Consider the following 16,119-nt stretch of genomic DNA (forward strand, 5'->3'; position numbering starts at 1 on the left):
GAAGTTAGAGTCATGAACAGATAAAGTAGATTTTGTGAAAAGCAGACAGGCATGTGATGAGGCAGCCTCTCGGTATTGACAGGACCCCGCCATGCTCATAGGTGCCTCTGACACACAGGCAGGCAGGGGAAAGAAACACAAAGATGGCTGCTGCATGGTCCATCTGCCTCCATGCTGCCATGTCTGACGTGAGCACGGCTGACGGGAAGGACATTCCGAATAAGACGTCGTGTGTTTTTTTTTCTTTTCTCCCGTTCTCAGTCACAGAAAATCAAACAGGAGCTTTTGTTGTCTCTCCCTCTCTGTCTCTGTGTAGATCTTCTTTCCTGTCTCTCCCTCCTCCTCCTCCTCCTTGTTCTCCTCCTCCTCCTCTGTCCCTCTGTTTTCAACAAAGACCCGAGTGATTTGGTGAAACAAAAGCTCCCCTGGTCCTGTTTGACCTCTCCATCATGATGTCAATGAACCCAGATGGTGGGATGACCACTGAGGTTATAGAGGCATAGGACTCAGAGAAATCAGGGAAAAGGGCAAATACTTCTTAGATTTAGACCGTTAAGTCATTCTTTCATTTGTTACCTGCTTGATTCATTCACTTGATAAGTTTTCAGTTTGATTTTCCATTCATTGAGTTATTGATTTGGTCCTTTTCAGGTAAGACCGTATGATTAAGTCAAGCACGCTGGTTTGTTTCAAGTCAAAACAATCAAACTGAAAAAACTGAATATCATCACTCATAGCCACCTCTTCCTCGTGTGTATGTGGACATGTATTACTCATGTTGTGGGGGCATCAGTCTGTTTACACAGTCAGAATGTGGAGCTTTGCCCTCCTTTTGAGGACGAAACCCAAGTCCCCATAACATAAATCATTAAATTTTAGGCTGATGGCTTAGTTTAAAGGACCAGTGTGTAATATTTAGTGGCATCTAGCGGTCGTCTCAGCTTCTAATCAAGGTCTGCAAAACTCGCCAGCAACTGTTTGGTTTGTTTGTTTGTTTGTTCTGGGCTACTGTAGAAACATGGTGGTGCAACATGTAGATACTCTGTAGATATAAATGGCTCATTCTGAATGAAATGAAAACACAATGGTTCTTATTTTCAGGTGATTATACACTAATGAAAACATACTTAACATAAATATTACATTCCATCTCCATCCCGTTGCATACCCCTCAGCACTCATACAGACGCACAGGGTGTCCACGGTGGTTTGATGGCTAAAAGAAACACTTTCACCCACGAGGACAGGGTTCGTGTCTCATATGAAACCAAAACACAATTAAAAGTTTGAAGGTATATAACATCACGTGCGTCACGTGACTTTTGGATGACCAGGTGTTGCAATTTATGTGGGACTGCTCAGGATTTTTATCTCGTCAATAACAACATCTCACATCTCATACATTCAAACCATGTCCCATATTTTGATTGGCTCTGGCTTTCAAAAGTCAAACCACTATAGGATAGACACTTTTCTAAAATTGGACTTTATTCAATGGTGTTGCTACCCGGTGCCTACCCTTCATCGGTCACCACAAAGTCACAAGTGATAAGCTGTTGCAAGCTAAGGGACAGAATAAAAATGTTTGTTTTCTTCTGTCTCTGCATTGGTAACATGTCTCACATTGTCCCACACAAACATAGTTTTGTCCTGCATTGGGTTTGTTAGGCGCTGCTCACCTTATGTGACTCGTCTTGTGACTGTCATCTTGCAGCTTGCTTCACTGACGTCATGTGATGTACATACCTTAACCCAAAACATCATTTTTTTCTAAACCCAAGTAGGTCTGGTGCCTCAACCTACCCAAACTGCGACTGATTCATAGTGTGAGCAACATCAGTTGTCGATAGTCGACAAGCTGGGATGAGAGTGTTTCCATTTCTTCCATATTCTGCTAATAAATCCCTGTAAATCTTACACGCTGGACCTTTAATGTTAGTTTAAGGTTAGTATAATAGAGAGGTGGTGTTGTAAAATTATATTATTAGAGGAGGTTTAAAATAACCACGCACTGGCAAGGTTAGGTTAACGTAAGGGTGATGGTTAGGGTAAGTGTCCAGGAAATTAATGTATGTCAATGTAATGTCCTCTGATTTGATGGAAACACAACTGTGTGTGTGTGTGTGTGTGTGTGTGTGTGTGTGTGTGTGTGTGTGTGTGTGTGTGTGTGTGTGTGTGTGTGTGTATTTGTGCACTATTCTATTACCATTAGGATCACCAAGTCTCTCCTCCCTCCCTCTTTGCCTTCACCCGTGTCCTTTGCATGTTCTCCCCATCCCCATCCTATTACTCCAGCTGGTAATATGTGTCCGTGTGTTTATGTGATGGCATCACACAAACACACACACACACACACTCCCTGCCACCATTTCCTTTCCTTTCCTAACCGGTGCCTTTGCTTCATTCATGCACAAACACAGACACACACTCACACACACATCTGCACGGTGGAGCACCGGGCAAGGTACAGCAGCAGCAGGGACCAGAGCAGAGAGACAGAGAGAGAGAAACATTTAAGAGGACGGACTGAAACAGAGCGTGGTTGCCATAGTAACCATTACCCTCGCACCCTCCCTCCTTCCCTGCCTCCACCTCCATTCTCTCTCTCTCTCTCCTCCCTCCCTCCACCTCTGTGCTGGTGATGCTCGTGTCTCTTTTCTCTTTCCATCCGGTTTGTCCTCACCTCTCCTGGACGCGCTCCTCTCACACTGCCAGCGGATGACACACGAGGAGGAGGAGGAGGAAGAGGAGACAAGGAGAAGCTGCTGTCTCTTCTCTCCCATCTTCCCATCACTTTAAAAAAAAAAGAGAGAGAGACAGAGAGACATCAGACCAGAGCAACAACCAAAAGAAAGGACACACAGGATATACGTTCATACAAACATAAAAGAAACCCTACTCTTCTCCATTCTCCTTTTCAAGGAGGGCATTTTTCTTCCCTTTCCCCCCCTTTCCTTTTCTACCCCGATTTTTTCCTCTGAGATCCCGGTTTTGTCACTTATAGCCCCCTGAACTTCTCTGGGATTTCAGGTGAGGCACGCGTGTGTAGTGTGTGGTGCTTGTTCATTTTTTACTACCTATCATGGCTCACGCGGCCTCCCAATTGAAGAAGAATCGGGGGGAAGTGGATGTGAATGCAATAGAGGACGAGAAGGAGAAGCGGAGGAAGAGCAGGAGAGCAGCGTCCCGGGAACAAAAGAGAAAGGTAACAGACGAGGGCTGGCTGGCTTGGCTGGCTGGTGGCTTCATCTGCTCCGCTCCGCTAGCATCATTGGAGCGTGACTCTGTGTGTGTGTGCATCTCTACATCTCTTGACTACCTCTAGATCAACTGAGCTTGGAGGTCGCCTCGTCACACATTCACGTACATGTTTATATCTGCGCTTAAATCAAGACACACATGAGGAGACTTCTGTCCATTTCATAGAGCATCTTTGACCTTGTATACTGAACGCGTGCGTGTGTGTGTGATGGTGTTCCTCTTTCTTTATGTGGGAGTCTGTGTGTATATTGTTGGTATGCATGCAAAGTGTTAATGTGTCTTTTGTGCATTAATGTCTCTAGTTGAGCTGCAGGGACACACAGAGCATTTTGTTTTCCTACCTCTGACTCTTTTAACGTTTCCTAAAATTGTGTCTTAAGTAAAACTACGTCATGTGGAGCTTCCTTAAATATTTGCACGTCCTTCTCTGTTTTATTGACAACTGAAGTGGTCAGTTGTTGTGATCATCCTGTGCAGAATATGATTTGTTAGGTGCAATTTAAAGGTGGAATCAGTAGGATATGTCTGAGCTGTTCATAAATTCACCAGAAAGATGTTTGATGGTTGAGTCTTATTCTCAGGGTGTCAAATACCAGTGTTTTTGGTTGATGTGGCCTAAACACAGCAAAATAATGAGGGACAGGGTCTCTGCAAATATAGACACCACCACACACCTCTAATGGGTCATTTTTAGGAAAATGTTGCCGGTTATGTCTTAAACCTTGTTGTGTTTTTTTTTTTACCAAATCAGATGAATGCTGGGAGATGCAAAAAGTATGAGGTCATGTATGCATGTATACAAATAAGAACACATGTTATCAAATGGAACAAACACAAGACAAGATGCAAAAAAAACTGACACTCCGCTCACTTGATCATGGGTTTGGATGAGTGCTTTAGTGGGCTTTTGTGGCTTCTTGCTTTGTGTGAGTGTGTGTGTGTGTGTGTGTGTGCATGTGTGTGTGTGCTTGGATGCACAGACAGCCATGTATAATGCATACACGACTGATTTATTGATGACAAAGCTTTTCATATGATGGAGGAGGAACTGAAATGCACGTGGGTCGCCTCCATCCTCTTCCTCCTCTCTTACATGTCAGCTCTTTACTTTGTTTGGACAGAGCAGTGGCAGAAGCAGTTAATCTCCAAATCAAATGTACATGTTTGTCCTCTGGACTGTAGTGCTGTTTATCCATCTAGATTGTTTTGGTGTGAGTTGCTGAGTGTTGGAGGTATCGGCTGTAGAGGTCTCTACCTTCTTGCAAATATAATGGAACTAGATGGCACTCTGCTTTTGATGCTCAAAGTGCCAAAAAAACATTGAAACTCAATAGCAAAGTCTCTTTCCAGAAGTCATGACCTGGTTACTCAAGAAAATCCACCGATCTTATGAGCAATTCCATGTAGGATCCATTATATTCAATCTCAGGGGAAAATAGTGTGTTCACAACAAGGATTCTTGAGCAACTGGGTCATGATATTTGGGGGAAAAAAAACATTACAGATAAGAAAAAAAGCATTTTTGATTTGGAGGTGAACTGCCTTTAATATGATTACAGCTACTTACACTGATGGCAACAAAAACAAAAGTTTACTTCTGTCCACAGTTTGGTAATAAGACAACTTCCTCCCTGTCTGGACTCTTCTTGTGTTCAGAGAAAGCATTAATTGCATTCTGCGTATTGAATGTGAAGCGATTTGACCGTGAGAGATCTATTCAATAACAGTGACATTTACTGCACTTTGTGCCCATGGGTGCCCGGTTTTGAATTATGCTGCTGGCAACGTTATTTGACCTCAGCATAGACAAGAAGCGAGCTATCACGACCTAATCTTTTCTCAACCAAAAAAGGAAGATTTATAAGGTCAAGTGAATTTATAGCTCTACCTCTCTGTACAGTCAAGTAAGTTTTAGATCTGTATACTCACCTATAAGTGCAGATTACTTTCTTCTTTTCCTTATGCATGTGTGAGAATTACATGTCTGAGACGCCGATCTCTATAGGAGGTTTTATAGTCCTGATGAAGGGTCATGTTTCATAGAAGAGAACAGGAGACACAGATGATGAGGAGATGAGAGGAGAGGAGAGAGGAGGAGAGGGTTGTATTGATTGGATTGTGCACAGCACCATCCATGAGGATAATAAACTTTCTCTTCTCACCCTGGCCTGCCCTGCGTCCTTCCCTCTGTCCTCACTCTCATCTCTCCCTCATTCCCCTCTCTGTCTCTTTTTGTCCCTTTTGTTTCCCTGTGTCTTTGTCTCTTCTCTTTTGGCTTGTCTCCCCGTCTCTGGGTCCACGCACGTATCTCTCTCTTTGACTTTTTTATTATTTATTAGGGCTGTTGTTTGGCTCATGCTGCTACCTCTGAATAATACACTGTCCCAAAACAAAAGTCAAACCCTAAAGTTAATTTGTTTGTCAGCCGGTGTTTGCTTGAGGGATGTGAACCTAAGGCCATCGCTTGTCGCTGTCCCTCCAACACACACATTCACACAGACGCACAGTTGTTGTATTGCTAGCACACCTCTTTTGCTGCGGTTTTATTCCTTGGCTGCCCTTGCTCGTGCGCTGTTTACCTCTGTTGGTGGCCTTCCAACTCTCACTGTGTCCCACAATACATGAGACTGACTGAGAGCTGTCAGAGTCATAGAGATGCATGATGTAAGGGTGACATATGCAGAAAAACTACATATGAGATAAGAGGTTATTGGGCAACAAAAACGTCCCACATCATGTTAAAGTTACTTTGTCAGTTTCCCTCCATTATTCAAGTCTTTATTTCTGCCTTGTTGCTAAACGGATGTGGTCGTCTCAGTGCAAATTGTGCAACAAACTGCTTTGAGTCACTGCTTTCACAGCTCTACAAACACTATATTTAGATGGTAGAGCAGGTACAAAACTGTTTGTAGAGAGCACTTGTAAATGTAGAGTGGTGTGTCCTCCCATATGTATGTGCATTAGTCACCAAGCAGGTGCATAACTGTATATGTCATGAACTACTGCAAAATATTCTGAAAATACAGGCCTGTTTTTTCGCTGTTTACAAACAATATTTACAACTTTTCATCAGAAAGGTTCATTAATTAAAGCTATCAGTGTTTAGATAACAGTAATGTTAATTTAATGTTTGATGTTTATAATGTTGTTTAGTGTTTAGTCGATCTGTCGGTCAGTCAGTTTGTGCATGACGTATTAGTGGGGTGATGACTTTGTTTCTATTTGGATCACAGATTGTAAGGTCGCCAGAAAATAGTGTTTATAGTGCAATTTCCCATCTTGTTTGCATTGCAATTTGAATATAACATCATATGCAGTCCATTGAAACACACAGTGGTGTCAGTCTAGTCTGTCTGACTCATTGTTCAAGTTAGAATCGATTGGCCCAGACCATGGCTCTGAAATACCAGTGGCCTAATGGGGCTTCTCCATTGGCAGTTTTGCCCATGCTGCTCTGATTTGCATTTCCATTACCACATCCTGGGAATCACACCCAAGATGGACCTTTCAAGTGGAGCCAAAGTGCACTTGAACCACCTCTCAGCCGGTTGCGGTGACATCTTGTCCCCATTCCAACCCCCGTTCTCCCCTTCAAACGAGGGTGTGTTGAGAGATTCAGCTCGTGTGTGCAGAAGAGCAGAGAGAAAGATGTTTTTAAAAGTCTCTGTGTGATCAGCAATACTTTTATAGATTCTAAATGTATCTCTGTGGTTTGAAGTTTAGTTTCTCTCCTGCGTCTGTTTGTACTTTCAGGCATCTGCTTTATTTAACTTACTTCTTCTTTACTGCTTCATGTTGTTTTCAGCTGTGTAGGAGTTTTGCCATTATAAAAGCTTTTAAGTAACAAAATAATAGGGAACTAGATAATGAAGAGTTTAGTCACCATTGTACAGCTTTTCGAGTCAAGCTAAGCTCGTCTTCAGTTAAAAGACACACCTTCAAGCAGGTGGTCGTTTTGTAATTGAGATGCAAATCCCTGCTGGGCTGATGTGCTGAGTCAATCTGAGTCAAGCCAAACCAGCACGTGTGTATCGAAAAGGTGGATAACTCTGCTGTGTGTAGATAAATCTATGGCGCTGTCCATGGTGCTGAAGAAGCAGATGGATTTGTAATTGCGACTCTTTTCTCTGTGCGCCGCCATTCTGTCAGTTTCATCTCCCATCTATAATATTCTCTAAACTTTATAAAACTAAAAGAGTCATTCATGAATCAGTTTGCCAGTCGTAGGTGAATGAAACAAACCATCTTGTTAAAAATGAACAAATCATGTAGAAAATGACTATCCAAATGCAAAAAGAGATCAACAAAGTGCATGTGAGGGAGATGAGGAGTAGATTAATGTGACGCCTGCTGCTTTGATCAGATGTCAGTTCAGTGTAGGTCTAATGGAGGGTGTCTGGGGAGGGATTCCTGCTACAAATACCTAACAACTTGGTGTAGTGTGTATCGTCAGGAAAGCAGCACAGAGGGAGATAAAGTTCCTTCCTACCATTAGCACCCGGGGAATAGTGGGATGTTAACCTGCGAGTCTGAGAACAGGAGAGAGAGAAGAGAGCGCAGCTGAGAGACAGTCAGTAAAAACTCAGTAGCCGCAGTGGTCAGCTGAACGGGAAACCCCCATTACACTGTTACATAAATTCTCCAAGCTGCTTTACTTCTAATGACATTATCTAGAGCCAGGAGCCCCCAATGGATTCCCTGACAGAGAAAGAGCTAAGCAAAGCACAGGTTTCCTTCTGCCAAGTCCCAGTTTTACACATCACTCTGGTACACAGAGTGTACGTTGCTACAGTACCTATTGTTTCTCTCACAGGGCTTATACAGGCCATGTGCACCTTTTTTTCCCCCAGGCTTATTCTACAGTCTAATCTAATGGTGTTTCGTCTTCCAGGAAAATTCTCCACCCATTTCCCAGCTCTCTGCACCTGTTTCTTGACTGTGTTGTTAAAGTCTAAAGCAAAACTTATAATGAGGAAAGCGAAATTTGATCCACTTCATTAAAAATTCCAAAGATCACTGGCACGTCCTGCTCGTCAGTGGTGAATGTCATCATCGTTTATCTCCATCATCACTGCTCATTAGAGGCCTGAATCCGGATCACAGTAGTGAATCTAAAGCGAGACTTTGAAATGACTGCTGGAAGGCGAATGGCAGTGTTGAAATTGGATTTCAGCCCCGTGCTGCCTTCAGAGCAAGCCCATAGCAACAGAGTCTGCCCGGCCCTAAGAGGAAAAGTGAACCGTGGGGAAAAGAGTCATCAGGCTGGAGGCAGGCAGGAAGGGAGAAAACATAATATCAGTGCATGTATTAATAGATTCCTCTCCTTTTCTTTCTGTCTCATTTCTCCATTCAGTTTCTGGTTTGGTTGAAACAAAGCCGGCACGAGTGTTGCTTCCCTCCTCCTCCCCCCCAAACTACTTCTTCTTCACCTCCTCCCCCTCCCCACCAGCCCATAAAAGATGGAGGTTAATGAATTCGGCGCTCATGCATGCCTCAGCTAATTGCATTGGCATTGGGAACTCCTCCCAGTATTACAAAATGTTTTCACCATCAAGATGGCCACCGGCTGGACGGCTGACGAGCGCGACTTTGAGGAAGCTGCCAAGCTTCTGTTCATGGAAATAATGACAATTGATGTAGCGTATATTGCAATTTTATTTACTCAGTGGGAATATGATGTACATGATTTACTTCGATTAGGTTAATCACCCAAGAGGCTGTTGACCAGTTTGTAGTAAGACTTTTCGTGTGTGTGTGTGTGTGTGTGTGTGTGTGTGTGTGTGTGTGTGTGTGTGTGTGTTAGTGTGTGAACCACAGGCAGATGTCATCAGTCAGGAGAGCTTTTATCGGTTGATGTTCAGTTATCAGCATATACTAAACTTCAATCTATGGAGACCGTCCACAGGCAGGACACACTCATAAGGAAAGGAACATGCAAAGAGAGATTTAAAAAACACTAAACACTTCCTACTGAGACTTTAACTGAAGGTGCTGTTAGTCAAAGTAAGGCTTGTTTTATGGTCCTGCCCAGCAGGGGATCACAGTACTCTACTATTGCAGAGTATAGTGTATCGTTTGTAGAGTATCATATGACATATGGCTTGAATATAAGACAGCCCTTAAAGGGAAAATTTGGCACTTTTCATGTGGATGTCCAGCCTGTGTTGAAGTCAATTGAAGAATTAAATTCTGTTAAATTTATGTTAAACTGAAGAACTCTTGCGGTGATTGGCTGTGAGTAAAAACAGCTTTTTCTTTTTCAGTCTGGGTACTGAAAGGATCAAATGCAGGTATCATTTGTTTTGAGAAGTTTCAATACTACTCGGTACTAGGGAACTGGGTCATACCTTGAAGTTAAAATTACCGATACGCATCCCTACCGTCTACTCAGAGGTGTAGACTAGAAATCTAAACTGAAATAGCCTACAGTTCTTCTGTAACACCAACCACATCACTGTGACATCACATACATGAGGTACAACAGACTTTGCAGCAGGAGAGCTCTCAGCCAATATAGCAGCACTGAAGAATTTATTGCTTCCATTGACTACATTTACCATGAACACTGACTGGACATCCACATGAAAAGTGCAGAATTGTTCCCCTAAAAGGCCATAAAAGACACACTAAAAACAGACTTGAACATGCGTGCTGGCCTATCAAAATTACATGATATGCTCACATAGTCAGATGTCCATATGAACACTGAAACAGGTTGTGCTTGATGTGATTATTTCTCCTGTTCCTAATGTGCTTTTAGTGGAAGTGGTGGGGGACCAAAACAATCCTTGTTTTGTGCATAAATATATCTAAAGTAACAGAAACATGATGTGTCAGCAGTCTAAATTCATCAAATCAAGTTATCTTTCAAAGCTTGTCAGTTTTAGCACAAAATCTTTTTGTTACTGTCCCTCCCCTACAGAAACGCTGTCAGTGTGAAAACACAAAGAAGGAATTCTATCTTAAATGGACTGTAACTTTGGAAGATCTTCATCTCCATCGTCTTGATTTGACTCACTCAGACGGCTGAAACATCATAAACGCTTCAGATAAGTTTTCGAATACGTTTTTGCAGAAAACAAGGACTGTGGATTTTGGCCACTAGACTAACATGGCCTTCAGTTTCAGTAGAAAGGATCTATCTGTTTAAATATCTCTCTCTGTGTCCCCTTTCAGTGTATGAGTGTGTCCTCTCATGTACTCTATGCGTTAGTGTGTAGGTTTACCTCCTTCAGAACTTTTGACGAGTAGCGAGTGGTCCAATGGAGCTATTTTGACTGATGAGGTTCACAGCTTTTTTTGGGGGTTCTTGCCAAAGCAACTAGGATTTAGATTTAAAGAATAATGACTTAAAGGCTAGAAGCAACCCATGGTCTCAACCCTCACTTTTTCAAATAAAATTTTTTGTGACAGTAGATAATGTTATGATTTATACTCAAACCCACAATGTCACCAGCACCAGCCTGGTCCACTGATCCAACCTAGTGTTGGTAATGTATGTTGGCTTTATTATATTATCCATTCACATATACAATACTATGATAATAGTAAATCAGTCCATTTCAATGCTCTTTCACTCTTGTATGAAACCTGGCCTCAAACGTGCAGCAGGATCCTCCAATGGGCGACACAGCGTCCTCGCTCTACTGTACGCTGCTGCTGCTATTGTTCTACATTAGCTTCAGTCTCTAAGGGGAAATGAGAGCGTGTAATAAGGATTGTTCTAATTATTGATCCACCACTTCAAGGGTCCTCACTGAGAGTTACTGCTGGGGGATGGTGTGTGTGTGTTTGTGTGTGTGGTGATGGGATTTCTTAGGGAGCCTTCGTAACCGGAAACCTGTGTTTGTGGGGATTTGTTTGTCCTGCCACTGGGGAAAAAAAAAATCCATGTTGTCTAGTTGTGGTTCCCAGTCTGGTTTATCTTTTTTTTTTTTCTTTTTTGTGCATCAGGTGATTTCAATTTTATTACACTCTACATTTTTACATCCTTTTTCTAGTCACATGGGCGCTGGCTAATGAGTGTGTGCACTGAAGAGACAGACAGAGAAATCCGGTGAAAAGAAGAGATTGAGGTGGAATGAGAGAGGAAGAGATAAGGACTAATAGATGGAGAGAGAGTGTGAAGGAAAATAGAGAGTGAGAGATAAGAAAAAAGAAATGGAGAGAATTAGAGAGGCAGGGAAAAGAGAGAGAGCATGATTGTAAGCCTAAAGGTCATTTGAAGGTGAGTGGCGTCTTTCTTGCCGCTCTTCAAATCCACGTGCAGCCTCCCTCCTCTTCATCCCTCTCCCTCTCTCTGATGTGGTGCCCTGCGTGGAATTACTAGATGTGATTTCACATAATAACATATAAAATTCAGATTTCATATAGCCTATGTTCAACGCTCATTGGTGGCTCTATTTAAATGGAGGAATACCATACATGAAGGGTGTTTCACTTCCTCATATCTACAAAATATGCAGCTAAAAAATGTTAACCCTCATTCTATCTGAAATTCTCCAAATATAGATCAGTCAACCATTTTGAGATTGAACAAATTAGTGTCAAGTCAAAATATAAACCATTCTCTTATTTCAGCTTCTTAGTTTTGAGAATTTGCTGCTTTTCTTAATTTTATGTGACAGTAAAGTGAATATTTTAGGTTTAGGTGTCAGACAAACAAAATAAGCAATATGAAGCATCGGAAATTAAATGGGAAATGGAAATGGGTGTATTCTGTGACATTTTATGGATGGACCAAGTCAATAATTGAGGAAATAATCACCAGATTAATCAGTAATGAAAGTGACGAAGATGATGAAGTAAACACAAAAACAATGTGCTATAGCTCGTGGCTATAGGAAAAGAGGATGTAATATGCATGTAAATGCATAAAACAGAGCTTGTTGTGTAATCGTGCTTCTCCACAAATGAGCTGCATGTTAATGCAACGCAATTTATGTGTTTAATTCATTTTGTTGGGATCAAAGGCACAATTGTCCTATTCCTGCTTAGTAACAGGGGGTGGAAAGTCCTCTCTGCAGGATATGGGAGTGCATTTTTTCAGTTTGCCTCACTTGAAATGTAAACTGGTACCATCAGACAGCCTATAAGGATGCAGGATTATAGTTCAAGTTTATAGCGGGAAAGTAAGAATTGCTGGAACAGATGTTGGAGAGAAGCATTTCCCATGTTGCTGTCATGCAGGTGAAGCAATCTATAGACTTACCTCTCCATCACTCATCTAATTTAAATAGGACCAACTCACCTCCACTGCTCAAAGCTGAGACAGAAAAGGAGTTCTGTATAAGTGCAGTTCGCCGTGAGATTATTCACACATAGTTAGAGATACAGTAATGCTGCTTAATGACGTGATTATAGAGCTGAAAGGTATGTTAAAGGGGGGAGGAGAGACTAAAGACAGAGGAGAGGGAGAGAGGAGGAGATAAGGGAGCGGAGACTTGATGAGGCAAGGACAGAGGGAGCGAAAGGAGAGAAGCCAAGGGGGAGCAGGTGTGGAGGAGATGCAGAGAGGAGAGAGGGGAAAAGGTGACACTCTGAAAACAGGGGATGAGAGAAAAGAGAGACGAGAATAGAAAACTGGACCACAGCGGAGGAAAATGTCTACTATGCACTCAGACATGACAGCAAAGGAACAGCTCTGCCTCTCTTTCACCTACTTTTACTACAAAGCCTAACTGTACTTTAAAAGGTTCCTTTTTTCTTTTTTTTTCTTCCCTTCCATTTGATGCACAGTTCTGTCTTGGTCAGTCATAACTCACCGTTCACTGAAGCAGCAGTGTGTGTGTCTGTGTGTGCAGGATTAGGAGGATTGGGATGGTTACTTTAAAAATGTATTCAAATACAGTTACTAATTAACTGCCACAAAAATGTAGTCGGTAACATAATCCAAGTATCACAATATTGAAGTCATGCAACTTTATTACTTTGCATTTCTTTTGCATTACCTCAGTACCAAATATGGTGAAACTCGGCTCAGTATGATGTTTTATGTTTGTCAGGTTCATTAATTGTTTGTCCAGATATTCCTTTCTTTGTTACATGTGAATGCACATTCACCAGCATCACCACCTACAGTCCCAAAATATTTTTCAGTAGTTGTGGTTGTAGTATTGACAGGTTAGCTAACCAACTGGTTTTGTGTGTAACATTAGTGTTTGCTCTTTGTAGCCAATATTGCACTTTTTACTCCACTACATTTACTTGCCAACATTAGATACTATGTAGTTACTTTACAGATTGTTATTAATAATGTAAAACATAAACTGATTAATAAATTATGAGGTATTATATTATGGATTAAGCTACCCGGCATCTACCTGACTTAATAGCTGAAATTAGCTAAGTTTGCGGTTGGTCTGTTTAGACAACGCCAGTGATTGATCTGTGTAGCAAACTTTAGTGGTTGGTCTTGCCTGTAACTATTTTTTTTTAATTAGATGTTGAGACAATGATAATGGTGAAATTTCCATCTAGTAAAGGCATTTTTCAAGAGATAATGAACTGGCAACTATCAGATCGACTGATTTCACTGAGACCAGAGTGGTGGTGTGACGTTCGTGAGATGTTGTGAAGTGTGCGTGCTGCACATATGGTGGTATTTGTGCTTTAATAAAAATGTATTTTAAAATTGTCATCCTGCTAACAGTCCCCATTTCTACTCAATGTAACTATAATCTGATTACCTCTTTTTACTGTACTGTCTTTTCCTTGCATCTTAATTACAAAATCCCGTTACAAGTAATCCATTACTCCCCAAGCCTGTGTGTGTGAGAGCAAGCAACAACGTCCCCACTCTTGCAACATCACACTCATTAATCCCCTACTGCGCATCAGTGCCAGACCTCTTCCATCAGGCTCTTAAATGCACCAAATGGTCTGTCACAGACGTGTGTGTGTGTGTGTGTGTGTGTGTGTGTGTGTGTGTGTGTGTGTGTGTGTACACTTTATGCATATATGGCAGGTGCTCCTCATACACTCACAGATAAGCTTTTCCAATTGAAATGGTGCTCTCTCTCTCTCTCTCTCTCTCTCTCTCTCTCTCTCTCTCTCTCTCTCTCTCTCTCTCTCTCACACACACACACACACACACGCATACACACACTCCACTCTGTTGACCCTTGGGACTCACGCCTGTATGGCTTGATAATTACTTTCTTTTGCTCAGCCCCACCTCCACCTCTACCAGAACGCTGTCTCCCCATCCTCCGCTTAACCACCTGCCACTCCACCATCACGTGCAGCGATAACTAGAATCACATGGTCACCACTTTTGTCGTCTGGCTCGATTTGCCCAATGACAACAATGAAAGCGCCCAAATTTGTTAAATAGTCGATAGTTGAGCAATATCACAACTCATCTGGATCCATCACCCAGTCTTCTCGTATTTTCTCCCCCAGAAAAAGCCTCTGTCCCTGTGCAGGGCAGCAGGAGTGTGTGGTCCAGGCCTTGTGGAGCTCAGAGGCTCTGGAGCTGAGGAAATGGGCTGTGTTAGGACAGATCGATGGTAATCACACCTCTTCACAGTTAGCTCTCTCGCAATCGGGGGGAGGGAGAGAGAAGGACGGAGAGAGGGAGAGTGAAAGGGGGTGCCAGCAAGGGGGTGGGGTGGTTGTATGCAGCAGGGCCCCTTGGGAACAGAAAAACGCCTAGATTCATGATTAGAGAAAAAATATTCACCCCACCCCCTCTGTCCCATCTACCAACTCCCAAACATGGATGCACCCCTCTGTCTGAACATGCTCATGTTGGAAAAAAATGTTTTAGCTTTAGCTTGTGCAGACTTCATCCATACATCTGCCCGTACCTCCATCCTTTTGCTTTTTTTCTGTAAAGAATTAAGCGTTACAGTTACAGTTCTCGTGTGTTGCATTTCTTCTATGAAATGTATATTATTATCCTCTGAAGCACAATAAACCTCCTGCAATGTCCATCTAATAGACTCAGCTACAATACAGGCTCTTAATACCACTTTGTCACCACGTATAGACTGTATTTTTGCCTGTGGCCCCGAGGGAACGACTCCACTGCACCTTAAAGGAGGTAATTCAGTGTGAAAAGGTTGCAGTCTTTATTGTACTGTAATCTAAGCATGGACATGCTGTATTTTCACTGTGTCTGTGTGTGTGGCCCTGGGTGTACTGTGCAGCATAGTGGGAGCTACGCTCCTAGAAAAAAAGATGCCATCTAGAACCATTAAAGGGTTCTTCAGCTTACAGACAAACCCTTGTGGCTCCTGGTAGAATCTTATATAAATGTTTCACTTGAAATCCTTTCAGAGTTCAACCTAGAACCCAATATGTGAAAGGTTCCACCCAGAACCCCCTATGAGAGGTTTTACAGAGAACCCTTCTATGGTGCAATTGTTCTGCTGGGAACCCTCTCTAGAGGTTCTATCCAGAACCTTTCTACCTTTAAGAATGCCAACAACCCACCCAGCAAGGGGATTCTACCAAGAAACCAAAAACTTTATCTAGAACATAAACATGGGGTTCTACAGGGAAACGTTTTTACATTCCAAGGCTTTTATCTAAAACACACTTAGGGGGTTTTATAGAGAACCTTTTTATTTTCCAAGGGTTTTGTCTAGAACACACACAGGTGATTCTACTGGAAATCTTAGTATTCCAAGGTATTTATCAAGAACCAACAAAGAGGGTTCCATCAAGGGTTTTATCCAGAATACACCAGGGGGGTTCTACCAAGAACCCTTTCATATTATGGTACAAAACACCCTTGAGTTTTTCAAGGATTGCTGAGATGCTTGAAGAACTCCTCTTCTAAAGACGGTTCTTTGGATAAAAAGGATTCTTAATGGAAACCTTGGTCTGAAAAAGAACCCTTGACGAACTTCA

At 42.2% G+C, this 16,119-nt stretch overlaps 1 protein-coding gene across 18 annotated transcripts in view; it reads left to right on the forward strand.

Annotated features, from left to right (window-relative positions):
* Window positions 1-16,119, forward strand: part of LOC146315546 (ankyrin-3-like) — a 162,487-nt gene that overhangs the window by 37,557 nt on the left and 108,811 nt on the right. For 3 of the 18 annotated variants that reach the window (XM_084735507.1, XM_084735508.1, XM_084735513.1), the window contains exon 1: window positions 2,453-3,205. The exons of 1 other annotated variant lie outside the window; for it this stretch is intronic. In XM_084735507.1, coding sequence (XP_084591633.1) covers window positions 3,083-3,205 — 123 coding nt within the window. In that variant the 5' untranslated portion in view covers window positions 2,453-3,082. Of the gene's footprint in view, window positions 1-2,376; window positions 3,206-16,119 lie in introns of those variants that run through there. 14 more of the 18 variants (XM_084735502.1, XM_084735506.1, XM_084735498.1 and 11 more) reach the window with 11 other exon arrangements.

This window comes from Lutjanus erythropterus, chromosome 14, assembly GCF_056507025.1.
Source record: "Lutjanus erythropterus isolate fLutEry1 chromosome 14, fLutEry1.hap2, whole genome shotgun sequence".
In the NCBI taxonomy this organism is placed as follows: Eukaryota; Metazoa; Chordata; class Actinopteri; order Lutjaniformes; family Lutjanidae; genus Lutjanus; species Lutjanus erythropterus.